At 64.2% G+C, this 16,372-nt stretch overlaps 1 protein-coding gene across 2 annotated transcripts; it reads right to left on the bottom strand.

Annotated features, from left to right (window-relative positions):
* Positions 1 to 379: 379 nt before the first annotated feature.
* On the bottom strand, positions 380 to 15,321 carry ITGA3 (integrin subunit alpha 3). 2 transcript variants are annotated; one of them, XM_030508391.1, is made up of 26 exons: positions 14,936 to 15,321; positions 9,546 to 9,667; positions 9,365 to 9,447; positions 8,716 to 8,965; positions 8,263 to 8,346; positions 7,773 to 7,980; positions 6,748 to 6,941; positions 6,441 to 6,529; positions 6,175 to 6,311; positions 5,949 to 6,035; positions 5,804 to 5,871; positions 5,482 to 5,618; positions 4,900 to 5,046; positions 4,725 to 4,822; positions 4,387 to 4,552; positions 4,234 to 4,302; positions 4,056 to 4,135; positions 3,712 to 3,789; positions 3,493 to 3,595; positions 3,249 to 3,419; positions 3,045 to 3,158; positions 2,810 to 2,923; positions 2,333 to 2,431; positions 2,110 to 2,235; positions 1,531 to 1,689; positions 380 to 1,253 (listed from the first exon to the last, which is right to left on the bottom strand). In XM_030508391.1, exons 1-25 carry the CDS (start codon positions 15,127 to 15,129, stop codon positions 1,579 to 1,581), a joined length of 3,129 nt encoding a protein of 1,042 aa, XP_030364251.1. In that variant the 5' UTR covers positions 15,130 to 15,321; the 3' UTR covers positions 380 to 1,253; positions 1,531 to 1,578. The 2 variants fall into 2 exon arrangements, with proteins under 2 accessions (XP_030364251.1, XP_030364250.1); XM_030508390.1 differs by lacking the exon at positions 1,531 to 1,689.
* Positions 15,322 to 16,372: the final 1,051 nt, after the last annotated feature.

The raw sequence follows: 16,372 nt of genomic DNA, 5'->3' as shown, positions 1-16,372 counted from the left end.
CCAGGCCCTTGTCCAAAGCCCCTCTCCAGGTTTCCTGGAGCCCCTTTAGGCACTGGAGCTGCTCTAAGGTCTCCCCTTCAGGAGCCTTCTCTTCTCCAGGCTGCCCCAGCCCAGCTCTCTCAGCCTGGCTCCAGAGCAGAGCTGCTCCAGCCCTCGCAGCATCTCCATGGCCTCCTCTGGACTCACTCCAACAGCTCCACGTCCCTCTTGTGCTGTTGCCCCAGAGCTGGATCAGGACTGTGGAGGGGGGTCTCCCCAGAGCATAGCAGAGGGGGAGAATCCCCTTCCTTGACCTGCTCTGGGGACACAGACCCCTCCCCCCAAAACCCTTTTCCCACCTCCATCATGCTGTTATCCATGACACGGAGGACACAAGAGGTTACAAATCCCAGAGTGAGGCTTTATTGGGCCCTGGTGGGAGAAGGGGAAGGGGGCAGGGTCCAGGACCCCACCAGCCCCCAGTACCGACCGCACCAAAACTGACAAGACACGGAACAACCTAACCCCCGGGGCAGGACAGACCTGTGGGGCATAAGGCTTTGGGGTGGGGGGACACGGCCTTGTGCTCTGCATACCCTCCCTCCCAAGCTAAAGCTGCAGCAGATGCAGGCTGGGAAGGTGGGGGTGAACATGCAGAATCAGATCCCTGCCCTGCTCTGGGGAGGACGAGGAGGGAGGGGAGAAAGGAATGAGGTCCCACCATCCCCATCATCACATGTAGCCATGGTGGAGGCACCCAGCACCAGGAAAGGGGGAAGCACAGGGTTGGGGGGGGGGTGAGTGTGCCCCGCCGTGCGAGAACATGTGCGGAGCACAGCAGGAGGAGTGTCTGCATGGGGGGGAAGGCACTCGGTGAGACCAGCAGCAGTCACATCAGGGAACATGGGGGGCACATTTGGGGCTCATCCCCCTAAGCGTGCAAGGCACAAGTGTGCAAGAGCCGAGCTGCACACTGGCGAAGCAGACAGGAGCGTGCGGAAGCCTGCGCCGGGATGCGGCCGCGTCCAAGGCAGGAGGTGGGTTGGGGCAGGGAGAGATGCACTTGTGCAAAGTCAAACACCGGCCCTGGTGCTCCCCTCGCACAGGGCCGGGGGTCAGTAGTACTTCTCCGGCTCCCGCCACTTGGTCACCCAGTGTTTCTTGCGCCGGCGGGGCAGGAGGCCACCGGACTGGTAGCGCTGCTCCTGCCGGATCCTCACCGCGTGGTACTTGGGCATGATCCGGTAGTAGCGGGTCCGCTGGAAGAAGTCACACTGGGGAGAGGGAGAAGAAAGTAGGGGGGGGGGGGGGAAGATGGTCAGTGTGGGGCTGGAGTGTGACACTGGAGGGTGAAGGAGATAGCCCAGAGCTGGTGAAGAGCAGAGACAAAGGGAGCAGCAGTCCTGGAGCTGCTCAGAGAGACCCCACAGAGCCCCCTGCGCCCCACAGGGACCCTATGAGACCTGGCAGGAGAGAAGAGGCACTGAGGAAGAGGAGAAGAGGTGGAACAGGAGGAGGATGCTGCTGGAGCTGGCCCCCATGGGGCATTACCAAGCGGGTGGCACGGGCGCCTGAGGGGGGCAGTGGGGCTGCCCCCCATTAGTAGTCATCCGTCAGCCGCTCGGTTTCCGACGGCTGGATCCTCATCTCCGCCTTCTGCCCCTTGGCTTCGTACATGGCCCGCGTGTTGGCGCGCCGGAAGAAACCACACTGCAGGGAAGGAGGGGACGGGGTCAGGGGGAGCTGGGAGAGGGGACAGGGGGCTCCTGGCCAGCCTGTGGGGTGGGCACCCACTGCACCCTCGCCCCAATGTGATGCTCGCTGTGTGGTGGGAGACCCTGCAGACACCCCCAACCCCTCCTGGGCAGAGAGCAGGGTCCCCAAGGAACTCCGGAGGGCTGGAGACAGCCCCCCCAATCCCTGCCCAGCAAGGAGGTGCCATCACCCAACCCTGCTCTGGGTGGGTTCTTTGGCAGGTCCCAAAGTGTTTTGCGCTGGGGGCTTCTCTGCTCCTCTTCCTCATCGCTCTGCAGCCGGGCACCTTCCACCCGGCACTCGCCAGGCGGAGAGGATGGTACCAGCAGTGACATGAGCCTGTCAGGCCTCAGCATGGCTCCTGCACCCCCTCACCTTCCAGAGCAGGAGGATGATGAGCCCCAGCAGCAGCAGCCCGGCCGCCACCGCCACGAGCACCAGCCACAGCGCGATCTCGGCCGGCTGCTCCTCCATCAGCTCCGAGTCCACATCCACCGAGAACTGGAAGGACCGAGAAGAGCCTTGTTGGGGGGGACGAGCTCCCAGTGGCCCCAGTCCCTCCCAGTGTCCCCCAGGGAGAGGTTCTGGCATCGCTCACCCGCACCGTATGGTTCCTCATGTTGATGGTGGGGACGTGGGTCCGGAGGAAGAGTGTCGCTGTGCCGTCCACCTTCACCCGGTCAAAGTCCCTGTACTCCTGTGGGACAGGGATGGAGGGGGGACACAGATGATGGGGGGACATGCATGATTTGGGAGATGATGACACATGGATGATTGGGGGACCCGGATGATGGGCAGGATGATAACACAGGGAGAATGGGGGGAACCCAGATGATGCGAGGGGACCCGGACGATATGGGGACCACCACCACACAAATCACGGGGGAAGACATAGATCATGGGGAGGGACATGGATGATGGGGGGAGCCCAGATGATGGGGGGTGACGTGGATGATGCGGGGGCAAGGGATGGGTGTCAGTGCCTGAGCTGAGACCTGGCAAACTTGGTGCCCTGTTTAAGCACCATCCCCAAGGGAACAGCCCAGCCCTGACCCCAGAAGGGGCCCGCACTGACCTCGATGAAGGTGCTGTTCCACACCCGGGCACGGACGCTGAAGGTGGTGGGGTGCTGGGTGTGGAGCAGGGGGCACTCAAACCACACGCAGTGAGCTGTGCCCTTGGAGCAGCTCTGGGAGGCAAAGAGGGCAGTTGAGGGGGGGAACAGGGTCCCCGATGCACCACACTGGTGCCAAGGATCAGTGTGTACAGTGGTCCCAGCGTGGGACACATGGTGCTGGACCCCCACTCACCAGCAGCACCTCTGACTTGGCTTTCTTGGCGGTGGCCAGGGTGATGGGGGGCTCCACCAGGTCGGGGGCCTCCAGCTCCCGCCTCTGCCGGGATGGAGCCTGGTCCTGCAGGAGCTGCGGGGTGAGATGAGCCCCATCAGAACCCGGCAGCTCTGCCCATGCAGTGGGGCAGGCACACAACCCTGCACCGCAGCGGAGACTCACAGTGAGGTTGAGCGGGTTGATGACCCCCCCGGGGGGCTTGCAGGTCTCGTTGCTGTTGACGAGGATCTCGGTGGGGTAGAGGAGCCATTTCCCGTTGGGGATCTCATAGGGCCACTCAAAGCCCAGCAGGATGGTGCCCAGGGCGCCTAGCGACTCGCCCTTGGTGCTCACCTGCAGAGTGGAGCTGAGGATGGAGCCCGGCTCTGCCAAACCCGCCCCCAGTGCTGGCCACCCCCCAGCTCACCTGGAAGTTGAAGGTGAGGGGGCTGCCCACGTCCTGCTCCCCCCGCATGGCTGACTCGCCCAGCACCGACCCACTGAAGTGCGACTGCACGTGCGATGGGACTCTGGGGATGGAGCGTCTCTGGGCATCCCTCTGTGGGGCACCAGGGGCTGTGCCTGTCCCCCACGTGTCGGTGGGGTGATGGAGGGGATGAGGGGAGGTGGGGCACGCTGCACTCACATGGTCAGCGAGGACTGGATGCTGTAGTCCACCAGCAGCCTGGCCAGCACAGGCTGCAGGTCCTCCTGGGTGCTTTGCCTGCCAAGCCACCGGGGTCAGCATCTCCCACCAACAAACAGCCCCTGGGCAGCGTGGGGCAGCCCCCACCCTCCCAGCAGGAGCAGTGGGGTGCCCATCCTGCCCATCCCAGGAGCCCAGCCTGCCCTCCCATCCTTCCCAACCAGCAACACTGCTGCATACGATCCCGATCCAACACCACTGTGCTTCCACCAAGCAAAAGAGGAGCCAGCATCACTCCAGGGATCCTTTTCCCAGCCCATTCCCACCCACCCAGGGACACTCACGTAGACAGATCCAGCCACACCAAGATCTCCCGTGTGTCCAGCATGATCCCAATGGCCTCAAATGTGATGATCAGCTCTGCCTGCAGCACAGAAGGACCATGGAGTAGCTCAGCCAGGCCCTCCCTGGCCTGTAAGCTCCCAAGAAGAGCTGGGGGTCGTTGGTGGGGGGAGCACTCACCCTCTGGTTCCTCTTAAAAGGGTTGCCCAACTCGCACAGCACTGTCTCTGCAAAGGTACAGGCTCCGCTCTGTGGAAGGGAAGAGGGTGAGGAACATCCCGACAAAGCCCACACTGGTCCCGGACCTTCTCCAGCAGGAAGGGGGCTGCGTACTGGGCGCACGGAGGAGGGCAGCAGGCTGGCGGGCACCGTGACGTTGAGCAGCGCCTCATGGGCGTCCTCGCCGTTGGTGGGGTTGGTGGGCACGTTGGTGATGTCGATGCTCAGGTGGAGCTTCCGCACATCCCGGCTGTACTGCAGCACTTGGGTCCCGTTCAGCCTGCACAGAGACCAGCCCCGCTCAGCACACGGGTGGCCCACCCCAGCGGGATGGAGACACCCCCTCCCAGTCCTTTGGCATGGCCCAGAGAGGGCTGAAGGGGAACCTGTGCCCACAGGGATGGCATAGCAGGTGCTGGAGGTGGATGGGGAGCAGAGGGAGCTGCTCTCACCTGGGCAGGGGCTGGTTCTGGTCAGTGACGAAGCTGCTCTGGAGCTGGAGGTTGCTGTAGCACTTGTTGTCGGAGCCGCACTCCTTCTGGAACTCGATCTGGAGGAATGGGATGTCCCCATGAGCCTCCATCCAGCCCCAGGCTGGGCTCACCGGGGCCGCCACCCCCCCAGCACCTTGGTCTCGTTCTCGTGTGACTGGTCCTGGTTGAGGATGGGGAAGGCATCGAGGGAGTGGGGACCCAGCTGGAAGGCTCTGGGCTTCTCCACCAGAGAGTAGTTCATGGAGAGCACGATGGGGTGCAGCTTGTCTCGGATGTTGTCCTGTAGGGTGGCAGCAGTCACAGCAAAGCCCCAGCTCCCTCCCCAGCCCCCTGGCCACATCTGGAGCACCAGCTCCTGCGCACACCCCATTCCTGATACCCAATGAACTCATCACAGAAGGGATAGAGGGATGGAGGAATGGATTTCTACCTCTTTTCCTGGCCATGATGTTCCCAGGACCCTCCACACCCCACCAAGGCCAGGTTGGACGGGGCTTGGAGCAACCTGATCTAGTGGAAGGCGTCCCTGCCCGTGGCAGGAAGTTGGAACTGAATGAGCTTTAAGGCCCTTTCCAACCCAAACCAGCCTGGGATTCTACGATCCCTCTCCCCATCTCCTGGAAGACGGTTCCCCAGCTCCAGTGCCACGTGTAGAGCAACCTGCCATGCACACGCATGCACACACACACGTGCACACTCGCATGCGCACGCTCACCAGCAGCAGGAGCTCCTTGGATTCACAGCGAGTCTCGGGCATGGGAAAGAGGCCATGGTAGGTGGCAGAGTGGGTCCCCAAAAACCTGACCCTGGGTGGGTGCCGGTCCTTGTCAGCCTCCAGGGTGTACTCCAGGGCTGCGGAGAGAGCAGGGTGCTGTGGGTGCTGCACACACATGTGCCTACAACACATACACGTGTGCCTCCAACACACGCAACCCCCTGTGTGCACGTGCCTCCGCGTGTGCACACTCCCTTGCACCAGTGCTTGGTGAACATCCCTGCATGCACAGGCACCCAGGCGTGCACCCTGGGGCACTCACTGATCTTCTCCTTGTACTGGGGGTCTCCAGCACTCTGGTTGTAGGAGAAGCAGACAGTCACCGTGATGCTGGTGGGGGCAGAAAAGGGCCGTGAGCAGAGCCGTGCCCCCAGCAGGACCCCACCGGGGCGAGGGACGGGGCTCACCAGGACTCGGGCGTACACCGGGCAGGGTCCACCTTGCTGGGGGTCACCATGAAGGTCTTGTTCAGGATGTTGATCACAGGCCGTGCTCTGGGTGGAGAGATGGGAGTCGGCGGAGCCCCCCGCTCCAGCACATCGCTCCGTGCCCACTTCGCTGCCCCAGAACCACCCCTGGGGGGTGCTGGGGTGGGCAGGGGGCTGCAGGACACCCATGTCCCTGCTCCCTTACCTGAGTAGGACGATCCTCTCGGCCAAGCTGCCCACCAGCAGGTCAGGGTAGGAGTTCCCGTCCACGTCCAGCCCCCCGCTCAATGAGTACCCAAAGGTCTGCATGCTGGCAGGTCCCAGGTCTGACCCGCTGATCACCTGCATTTGTGGGGGGGGGGAAGTGTCACCTGTGGCTCACCAGCCCCATGGAACCAGGGATCTACCTACTGCATCCCACCCCAAAGCACAGGATACTCAGATGCGATCTGGGGCCCCACAGGCTGCTACCTGCCGGGGTTTCTCCAGCAGCCCTTCTGCACTGCTGTGGTAGATGTAAACCTTGCCAGGCCCCTCGAATGGAGCCCCCACAGCGATATCTGTGGGGAGAAGAGCAGGATCAGCCACATACACCTCCTCAAACCCACCTCCCAGCCCTCACTCAGCCCCTCTCCTCCCTGAACACATCAAGATGCCCCCTCATCTCCTTTCCTTCACCCCAAACCTCTCCAGAGACCCACCACACTGCCTCCAGTGGGATCCCCTCTTATATGAAGACCCCCACCAGTTTCCTCCCCAGTGCCCTCCAGTCCCTCACCCTGGAAGCCGTCCTGGTTGATGTCCCCGATGCTGGCCACTGCGAAGCCGAAACCGGAGTAGCTGGGGCCAGTGAGGACCAGGCTGGGGTGGGGCTGGAAGCCCCCCACCTCGTTCATGTAGACGTACACTGCGCCCCCCACCTCCTGCTTCCGCTGGAAGTAGTAGGGAGCTCCCACCACCAGGTCCTGCCACCTGCGGGGCCAAGGGGCTGGTTGGGGCTGGGGCTGCAGCACAACCCCACCAAGACACCAGAAATGGTGGGGACTGCCCAGAGCCATGAGATGACTCCCCTCATAAAAACTCCCCACCCTCAGAGCTGTGCGTGTGTTCTCGCCCCCCATGCTATCACAGAATCATGGAACAATTTAGGTTGGCAGGGACCTTAAAGCCATCCAGTTCCAACCCCCTGCCACGGGCAGGGACACCTTCCACTAGAGCAGGTTGCTCCAAGCCCCTGTGTCCAACCTGGCCTTGAACACTGCCAGGGATGGGGCAGCCACAGTTTCTCTGGGCACCCTGTGCCAGCGCCTCAGCACCCTCACAGGGAAGAGCTTCTGCCTAAGAGTTCATCTCAATCTCCCCTCTGGCAGGTTAAAGCCATTCCCCTTGGCCTGCCCCTACAGGCCCTTGTCCAAAGCCCCTCTCCAGGTTTCCTGGAGCCCCTTTAGGCACTGGAGCTGCTCTAAGGCCTCCCCTTCAGGAGCCTTCTCTTCTCCAGGCTGACCCAGCCCAGCTCTCTCAGCCTGGCTCCAGAGCAGAGCTGCTCCAGCCCTCGCAGCAGCTCCGTGGCCTCCTCTGGCCTCACTCCAACAGCTCCACGTCCCTCTTGTGCTGTTGCCCCAGAGCTAGACCAGGACCGCAGGGGGGGTCTCCCCAGAGCACAGCAGACGGGGAGAATCCCCTCCCTCAACTGCTGCTCACTCTAAGACCCACAGAGACCCCACTCTGAGCTGCAGAGTGCCCCAGGTGAGACCCTCTCACGCTTTCTCCTGGAGCTGGGGGGTCCTGGCCCCCTGCCCTCACCCGTCATTGTTGAGGTCTGCCAGGGCCACGGCACTGCCGAAGTAGGAGCCGACCTGGTGCCCGGGGAGCAGGAGGCTCCTCTGCAGTGTCTGCTGGGGGCTGCGGCTCAGCAGGTACACGGCGCCCATGTGCTTGTACCGGGGAGCGCCCGTCACCACCGTCACTGAGTCCTGCTGCAGCACCGCGCTGCCCACCTCCGCCGTGTACCCTGCCACCAAACCCTGCCCGTGAGACAGGGACCCCCTGACAGCCCCAGACCCCATGTCCCCCACCACAACACCCTCCACCCCCTTGAACACTGCAGTGTCCCCGCTGTGCCCCTGCTCACACCATCCCCAGGAGTCTCCAGCCTCTCCACACTCCGTAGCCCTTAACCACACCCTCCCCAAGACTCCCCCTAAATCCACATCCCCTAAACCTCCTCCTCAGCCCAAATCCCCCCAAGGGGGAAGCCCCCTGTGTCACTGCCCCCCGCCTCACTGCCCCCCACCTATGTAGGTGTTGCCGTTCTTCTTGTTGGGGTAGGAGAAGTCATGCAGGTCCCACATCTCCCGCTGCAGCATGTAGTTGGTACCTGCAACAGCAGAAGCGGGGGTTAACCCCACAGCGGGGGGCTGCCTCTCGCCCCTAGCTCAGCACCCGCTCCCCTTGCACACCCACAGCACGTGTGAGCGCACACATGGCCGTACACATGTGCAGAGGGTTTGCATGGATGTGTAGATAAGCAGACGGTGAGGTGCACACACGTGGCACGCGTAGGGCACGCTCAGGCTCCATGTGTGTGCTCACCATGCACGTGGGCACATAAACACACGCTGGCCTGAACATACATGTGCGTTCAATGTGCATGCACACACAGATCATGCCCTTGCATGCAGGAGGGGATGTAACCATGGTGGGACCAGGCATTCCTGGGGAAGGGGATGCCCACCCCCTGTCCCACCTTGCCAGTTGTAGGCACCGGGCGCCCCAAAATAGATGATGTTGGCAGTGAAGCCGGCGCTGGTGCCCATCTGGCACATGCCGGTCTCGTCAGTGTCCGTGTTGGAGTTGCACATCTCGTTGTGGTAGGTCTGCCACTCGTCGCTGATGTTGAGGCGCAGGTCATTGCCCCTCACATAGCACTTGCCCACCATGCGCCGCTGGTCCTCGCTGCCCGACCACAGCACCTTGGTGTAGCGGTGAGCGCAGGCCTGCGGGGACAGCCAGCACCGCCTGCAGCACCCCAAAAACGAAGGGCTACATCCCCCACCACCCCTTGTGCTGCCTCTGCCCTGACTCCAGCATGGAGCTGCACAAACGGTGCTGCCCAGTCCCTGCACCATGGCATTATCCTGCCACGATGGTCCATAGGGTATGTCACCATCCTGCGCACTCGCACCAGAGCACGCGACTGGGATTAGGGTCCAATCACCCCATCACCCCACAGCCCTGCCCCATGGGGACAGGGAGGTGGCAGTGGAGCCCCCACCTGCCACCATCACACTGGGCACCATGTGCAAGGCCCACGTGAAAGCACCAGTGGTTCCCTGGGGACGTGCAAGGCGGCAGCTTGCGTTGGCACACGCGTGTGTGAGGAACCATGCACTCACCAGCACCCTCCCCGCCGGCTGCCGCTGGCTGGCCACTGTCACCCCCAGCCACATGTCATCGATGATGGCCTTGTCCGGCTCATCTGGGAAAGGAAGAGGCAATGTAAGAGAGGGACCCCCCCACCCCCAGAGCCCCCGGGTGCCAGGGGGTGTTTTGGGGTGCCCTGGGGTGCTCACGTACTCTTCAGCTCAATGTCGAGGCGCTGGCAGTCGTTAGTGGACGTGGTGAGGGGACAGGCATAGACAGCTCCTGTCCGTGTGCCGTTCACTGGCTCCATGTCTCGGGGGGCCCCCACCAGCAGCCTGGAGGGGCAGAGAGAAGGGGGGGGTGGGTGATGGAGGACCCACCCCAACGCCTCACTTTGGGGTGCCCCATGGAGAGGGCAGTGGCGTGTGATGGTGGCCTGGAGGCACTCAGAGGGGATGGGAGTTGCTTCCGCAGAGTACGTCACACCTCAACACCCCCAAATAAGAGGAGGCAGACCCCCAGCCCCATCTCCAGAACAGGAAGGGGGGTTCCCCTTGGATGGGCATGCATGGGGCTGGCAGCAACCAGCCTGTCACCCCCAGGGACAGCGAAAGGTCTCACAGGACAAGGCGGGGGACAGACTGATGGACACATTCATCATCTCCTCCTTGCTGGACTTAATCCCAGTGCATGCTCATGGCTGAGCCCCCCATCCCAGTGCAAGGTGTGGGGTGCAGGAACAGGGGTTCAGGCTGGCATCTGCAAACCTCACACCGGAGCTGCTCAGCACGACGCGGCTGCGCCAGCACCGGGGCCCCTGCGCCTATGTAAACAGCCACGGCCCTTCCCGGCCAACCTTTGAGCAGCTGCCGCGTGTCCGGCAGACAGGCTCCTGCCGCCGCGCCAGGGAATGCCGCGGGAATGCCGTGGGGGTCCCAGCTCGGGGACCAGCTCCGGGCAGCACATCACGTGCATCCCGCTTCCCAGGACAGGTCTGGGCCTGTCTCAACGCACCCAGGCAGCAGAGGGGGTCTCGGGGAGGGGGGGCAGACAGCGCCCTTCCGGGGGTGACTAAGGGCCCTGGAGTGGCACAGACAGCCCGGCTGAGTCATGGAAGTGCCACGCATGGGTGGTACATCACCCTCCATGAAGCGATGCCTGGGCTGGAAACCAACACCCACAGCCCAGCTCCATGGGCACTCATCTCTGGGGGCTTTAAGGTGATGCTGAAGGGACCCGCTACACACCCCAAGGGAAGAAGCTGGGGAGCCCAGGTAGCACCAGGGCAGAGGATTCACAGCCCTACCATGGGGCTGAGGGACCCGGCGTGCCCGGGGGGCTCCGGAAAGGCCAGCCTTTCCGCCGGGAAGTCCTTTGGGATGGTGAGGACAATGGCGTGGAGGAGGCACGGCCGCATGATGCCAGCAGAGGAAGCGCGTCCCTCCGCAGGCAGGGACAAGGCACCCAGGGAGCTGCCGCAGCCCCCCCCCCGGCCTCATCGCAGGGCGCTGGGGTGGTGAGCTAACCGGTCCTCAGCTCGCCCACCGGCGAGGACAGCAGCAATCCCGGCTGTCACCGGGAGGCAGCGCCGGGCGATGGGAGCGCGGGCGCGTCCGGGCAGCGTCGAGGCAGCTGAGTCAAAGCCCAGGCGCAGGAGGAATGCGGGGCCCCAGGCAGCCCCCGCCCCGGCACGCCGGGACGCCCCGGTGACGGGCACCACGGGCAGCATCGCTCCAGCACCACCACATGCTGCAGGTGGGGTGCAGCCGCGGAAGAGCCCCCCCAAGGGGTGCAATGGGGGGGTCTGCTGGGCTGGGGATGCCAGCAGGATTCACATCCCCCTGAGCGCAAAGTCAGGGGCATGGAGAGAGGGTTGATTCCTCCTGACTTTTTCCAGCCTGGCACAAAGGAATTCCCCCCCTAATTCCTTACCCCCCATATACCTGAGGGATGGGGAGGGGGACACACAAGGGACACTCTTGCCCCCATTTATCCTCAGGGCTGGAGGGGGTCCTGCCCCCTTCTGCCCCACCATCACCGTGGCTCCTGGGCACAGGGACACACGCTCCGCCCCTTGTCAGGGGCCTCCCCGGTGGTCCTGGCTCGGCCGGACCGTTCCCAGGCACCACCGCTCCCCATGGCTGTGCCCCACTGATCCCGGGAGGTGGGAGCAGACCCGGGCCAAGCGGCTCCAGCATCTTGCTGCCTCCAGCCAAGACTTCCCGGCACGGCAGCCCACCCGCAGGCTCTGCTCCCGGGGGGGTTTGCAGGATGCTGGGGGCTTCCAAACCCCACCACAGCAGGGCTGGGACATGCACAGGCGTCCCCCACCCGTGCATGCCCCAAGATGCCATGTGGAGGCGCAGGAAAACGAGGAGCCGGGATGCTGGGGCTCCCATCGCGGGGAGGCCTGGACCAGTTTGTGCCACACGGACCCCACACGGGTAGGGGGGAACGAGAAGACGGGGCTCAGCCCAGGGTTTGGGCTCGGAGTGCAGAGCAAAGGCAGCGATGGACAAACATCAGCACGAGGGGGAGGCTGGGAAGGGAGGGAGGCAGGAATGCAAGGCCATGCCCCGTCCTAATCTGCCCTGGTAAAGCAGGGAACATGGGATGATGGCGGTGTGGGGGCTCCCCGCCGGCGCTGACTGAGCTGGGGGGTGGGGGGGGCTGTGAGATGGTTTTGGCAATGATGCTCCAGAGCCCAACTCTGGGATCGGGCTCCAACCACCCCTCCACAGACAGGCATCCGGAGGGTGTCCCTGACACAATCTCCCTCCAAAGCTCCAGGCCAGCCCCAACCAACCCCCCCCCCCCCACACACAGTGCCACTACATTTGCCCTGCAATGATCAGTCCCCCCGGGAGCCCTAAGCAGGGAAATCTGCTGATGCCCGTGCCGGAAAGGAGGCGGGAGAGGGGGAGTCGGCTCCTGGAGGCAGCGCGGGATGGTGGGAGGAGTGGATGGATGGATGGATGACCCCCGGGCGCCGGCCGCGCCGCGGCGTATCCGTCCCCCCTGCGCCTGCCAAGGAGCCCAGCCAAGCTGGGGGTAGCACAGCCAAGCCAGCCCCGGCATCGGCAGAAAACCAGGCGAGGGGGAGGGAAAGCCGGGAATTCAACCACTCTCCTCCTCCTCCTCCCCGTCGACCAGCCGGGACCAGAAAGACCGTGAGCACTGGGCAGAGCCCCTGCTCCCCCCGCACACAGGAGGTAAACTGAGGCACGCAGCACACTGCCCATGTGGGTACCACCACATCTGTGCCCGCCTCCCCGGCATGGGTGCACCGTGCCTCAGTTTCCTCATGGTGTTCAAGGACCCCCATGGGTCAGATTCCCAGGTCAGTACCAGGTTCTGCCAGCACAACCACAAGCCAAACACCAGAAGCGGCCGGATCCGGCACTGGCAGCCAAAGGAGTTTCTTAATCTCGGGGCAGCAGATAACGCCACTGGTCCCACCTCACCTTCCCCCAGCCTGGGGAGGAGCAAGCAAACAGACCTTTGCATGGGCACAGCCCTGGGACATGGAAAACACCGGGGCAGTGGTGGCGGTGGGGGGTACACCTTCTCACAGCCTGGCCCCCTGCCAGCACCCAGCCGGGAATTGGCTCTCCGTAGGAGCTCGGGAATGTGCTCTGGAGAATCCCTCTATTCCACACTGTCATTCCAACAGCTTCAGCCGCCACTTCGCAGCAACCAGGCATTGAGTCCCCCACAAAAAAGCATGGGACAATCCCCTGCCTGCACCCCCCATCTGGGATGTGGTGGCAGGAAGCATCACTTTCCTGTCCCCACCCCGGCTATGGCCACGATGCACCTGTGATGGCCAATGGATGGGCAGGGGAAGATGCTGACCAGCACCATGGGAAGGAGCTCCCCAGCTTGCAGGACAGCGGCTGGATGGCCATGGAGTGGCTTGGATTGGAATGTTTAATGCCCCTATGGAAGGGACCTTAAAGCTCACCCAGCTCCAACCCCCTGCCACCGGCAGGGACACCTTCCACTAGAGCAGGTTGCTCCAAGCCCCGTCCAACCTTGGCCATCAGGACACAGACACCGGTATTTCCCTCCTGCCACTTCCACAACAGGCAGGTGCCTCCCTGGACGTGCCGCAGCGTGAGCTGGGGTTAGGCAGGAGCTGCCTGCACTCGCCCTGGCCCCCTCCTGCCCACGCCATGCAGGCAGAGATGCCTGCATGGCCCCCCAGGGCTGCTGCCCACATGCAGGGCCCTGTGGGGAAGCACAGATGGGCCCGGCACCCCACAGCCCCTCTGCGTCTCCCATGGGGACAGGGAGTGGGGGCTCCCAAGGGAAGGGGGTGTGAATCCCCCGGGGGTTTCACACTCCAAAGCCTTCCCCCAGAGCCTCTGCGTCTTGCCAGCATCACGCTCAGACACGCTCGGGCCACGTGGCCCATGCCGGGGGATCACAAATGCCTGCCAAAGCCCCCCCAAATCCCTCCCGAGACAGAGCAACAGCCACTGCCAACGTCTTGAGAAGATGGATGCCAGCCAGGACCACGACATCTGTGTCCCCCCACCAGCTGCTCTGATGGCACCAGAGCCAGGGGAACCTGGCCATGGATGGCAGCCAGCGTGTCCTGGTGGGGAGGTGGGTTCCCCAGGGCACTGGGCCCACTCCTGCTTCACTCTCTCCTGAATGGAAGCAACAACAAGACGTCCCACGGCAGGGCGAGAGGCTGAAATGCATCTCTGGAATGCGGAGCATCAGATGCCTCCGTCCAGCAGCTGCTGCCAGTCCCTCTGCCAGGAGCACGGCGGGAAAAACGAAAGGGAAAAAAGGGGGGCGTGAAGGGAAAAAGGGAGCCCTCCGGGAGCTCCATGTCGGGCGGGTGAGCCAGCAAAACCCTGTGCCCTCGAGCGAGAAGAGCCCAACCCAACCCCGGCGCCTTCTTCCCTCCTTCTGCACGAACACGCAACTCGCACCTCTGGCCAGGAGGGACGGGAGCCGGGAATGCTGCCCGGGGGGGTCCGGCTGAGAAGGGCGGGGACAGGAGGGGACACGGCAAGGGATGGCGGTGGGATCGCACTGGGAACGTGACGGCTGAAAGGGCTTTTGTTGGGCAGCAGGAATACAGTTCAACAGGTTCCCCAGGACCAGCAGCGACCGGAGTTTCGGGGGGACGCGACCGCTCTAGGGGGCACCAGCGCGGGCGATGGCGAGCCGGGGCCCCGACGTCAGGTACCGGATAGTTCCCACGTCCCGGGGCGGCTGCGGGGCTGGATGTCCCGGGTCAGCGCGGGGCTGAAGTGGGGGCTCTGGGGTCCCTATGAATGAGGGTGGGGGGAACCCCCAGGGGACCCCGTCCTATGCAGGGTGCAACGCAAAGTCCCGGGCAGGCAATAAACGCCCAAGGAGCGATTTAACGGCACCTCCGCACCCCAACAGGGGACCCCCCCAGCCCCAGGACCCCCTCTCCTTGCACCCGAAGCCCCGCCCGCTCCTCCTCCCAGCTTCCCCCCCCACCCCAGGACCTTCGCTCTGCCCCATGGACCCTCGCCCCGCGCACCTCCCGCATCCCTCCACTCCAAGCCCGGGGGCTCCGCTCCCGCACCCGCCACCCCGAGCCGCCCCGCACTCACAGGCTCTGCTCCCGCCGCTCCGTCTGCCGGTGCAACGCTACCGAGAAGCCGAAAAAGCCGCCGGGGCTCGCGCCCTCCTTGAGCACCGGGAATCCGCGGTCTACGTTGAAGGCGGCGGCGGCGCCCAGCAGCGCGCCCAGTACCGGCAGCAGCCGCGGCCCCGGTGCCGGCAGCTCCAGGCGGCCCCGCGCCATGTCCCGCACCGGGCTCCCGCAGCCGCCAACGACCGCGCCCCCCCCCCCGGGGCCGGTGCGCTCCGGGGCGGGACCGGGCGGGGCGCACGCCCTTCCGGGCGCTCCCCTTAAAGGGGCCGCGCACCACCCCCCCCCCCCCCCCGCATCCGCGGGTACCTGCTGGTAGCGAGGTGCACGCACCGCGCGTGCGCGCGGGAAAAAGGCGTGGGGGGGGGGAGGCGTGGCCACACCTGCGCGTGCACGGCGGGGGGGGGGGGGGAGCATGCGCGCTGGCACGCGCAATGCGCCCCCCCCCTCCCACCCCGTTCCCCCCCCCCCGCGCCCGCCCGCACAGTTGTGTCCGAGCCGTGGGACTATCCCCCACCCCCGAGGTAGGGTCCCCTCACTAGGACCCCCGGGATGGAACCTTTGGGATAGGTCCTCCCGGGATGGGACCCCCCATGAGATCCGACCCCCCCACGGGATGGGACCCCCAAGTTAGGACCCCCTGTTGGGTGGGACCCTCGGGATGTGACCCCCCATGGGATGGGATCTCCCAGAATCGGCCCCCCCAGGTTAGAATCCCGCATGGGATGAGATCTCCCCCCGAGATCGGACTCTGGTCTCCAACCCGGTGAAGGTCACCGGGAGCCATCGCACTGGTCCCACCCGTGCCAGGAAACCCGGGGTGGGGCGGGGGGGGGCGCAGGATGTCCTGTGTCCCCCGCCCCGACGTCACCGCGCCCGACACAGCTCCTGCGACGCACGATGCCACTGGAAAGAGTGACAGCACAGGGGACAGCCCAAGGGCAGCTCTGCTGGCAGCCGGCACACGGCGCTGTCCCCTGTCCCACGTTCCCTTGTCCCCTCTTCCCCATCCCTTGTCCCCTTTCCCCTGCCTCTTGTCCACCATCCCCTGTCTCCTGTCCTCTGTCCCGTTCCTTTGTGCCCTGGTTCCCAGCAGAAGAACCCGGCAGCTTTCAAGGGTATTCAGAGAATATTCAAAATCTTTACAATTCTCAGATACTACTGTAATTATCCTGGAGGAGAAGGAAGATATTGGAAGGAAGGAAGGAGAAAAGGCTGGCAGGCAGGCGGAAAGGAAGGACGGAAGGTGTTTCTGTCACCGGTTTGCTCTTTTTGCGGCGAAGTCCAAAGGTGTAATTGTGAATAGTTGCCACCAGATGGCTCCCGAGAGACGAAGGTGACCCGACAGCACACGCCAGATGAGTCTCATGACCAACGGTTCGATCGTATCATAACC

The sequence above is a fragment of the Strigops habroptila genome, chromosome 19 (assembly GCF_004027225.2).
Source record: "Strigops habroptila isolate Jane chromosome 19, bStrHab1.2.pri, whole genome shotgun sequence".
NCBI lineage: Eukaryota > Metazoa > Chordata > Aves > Psittaciformes > Psittacidae > Strigops > Strigops habroptila.
The sequence above is the reverse complement of the archived record's forward strand: the minus strand, read 5'-3'. Positions and strand labels throughout refer to the sequence as shown.

Bases quoted from the DNA above. Each gene is read 5' to 3' on its own strand.
- ITGA3 (XM_030508390.1), bottom strand. From the start codon at position 15,129: ATGGCGCGGGGCCGCCTGGAGCTGCCGGCACCGGGGCCGCGGCTGCTG. The intron at 8,966-9,364 runs GTGAGTGCATGG...CTGTCCCCGCAG, and splicing joins AGCCGGCGGGGAGGGTGCTG to GCCTGCGCTCACCGCTACAC. The intron at 2,924-3,044 runs GTGAGTGGGGGT...TTTGCCTCCCAG, and splicing joins CCAAGTCAGAGGTGCTGCTG to AGCTGCTCCAAGGGCACAGC.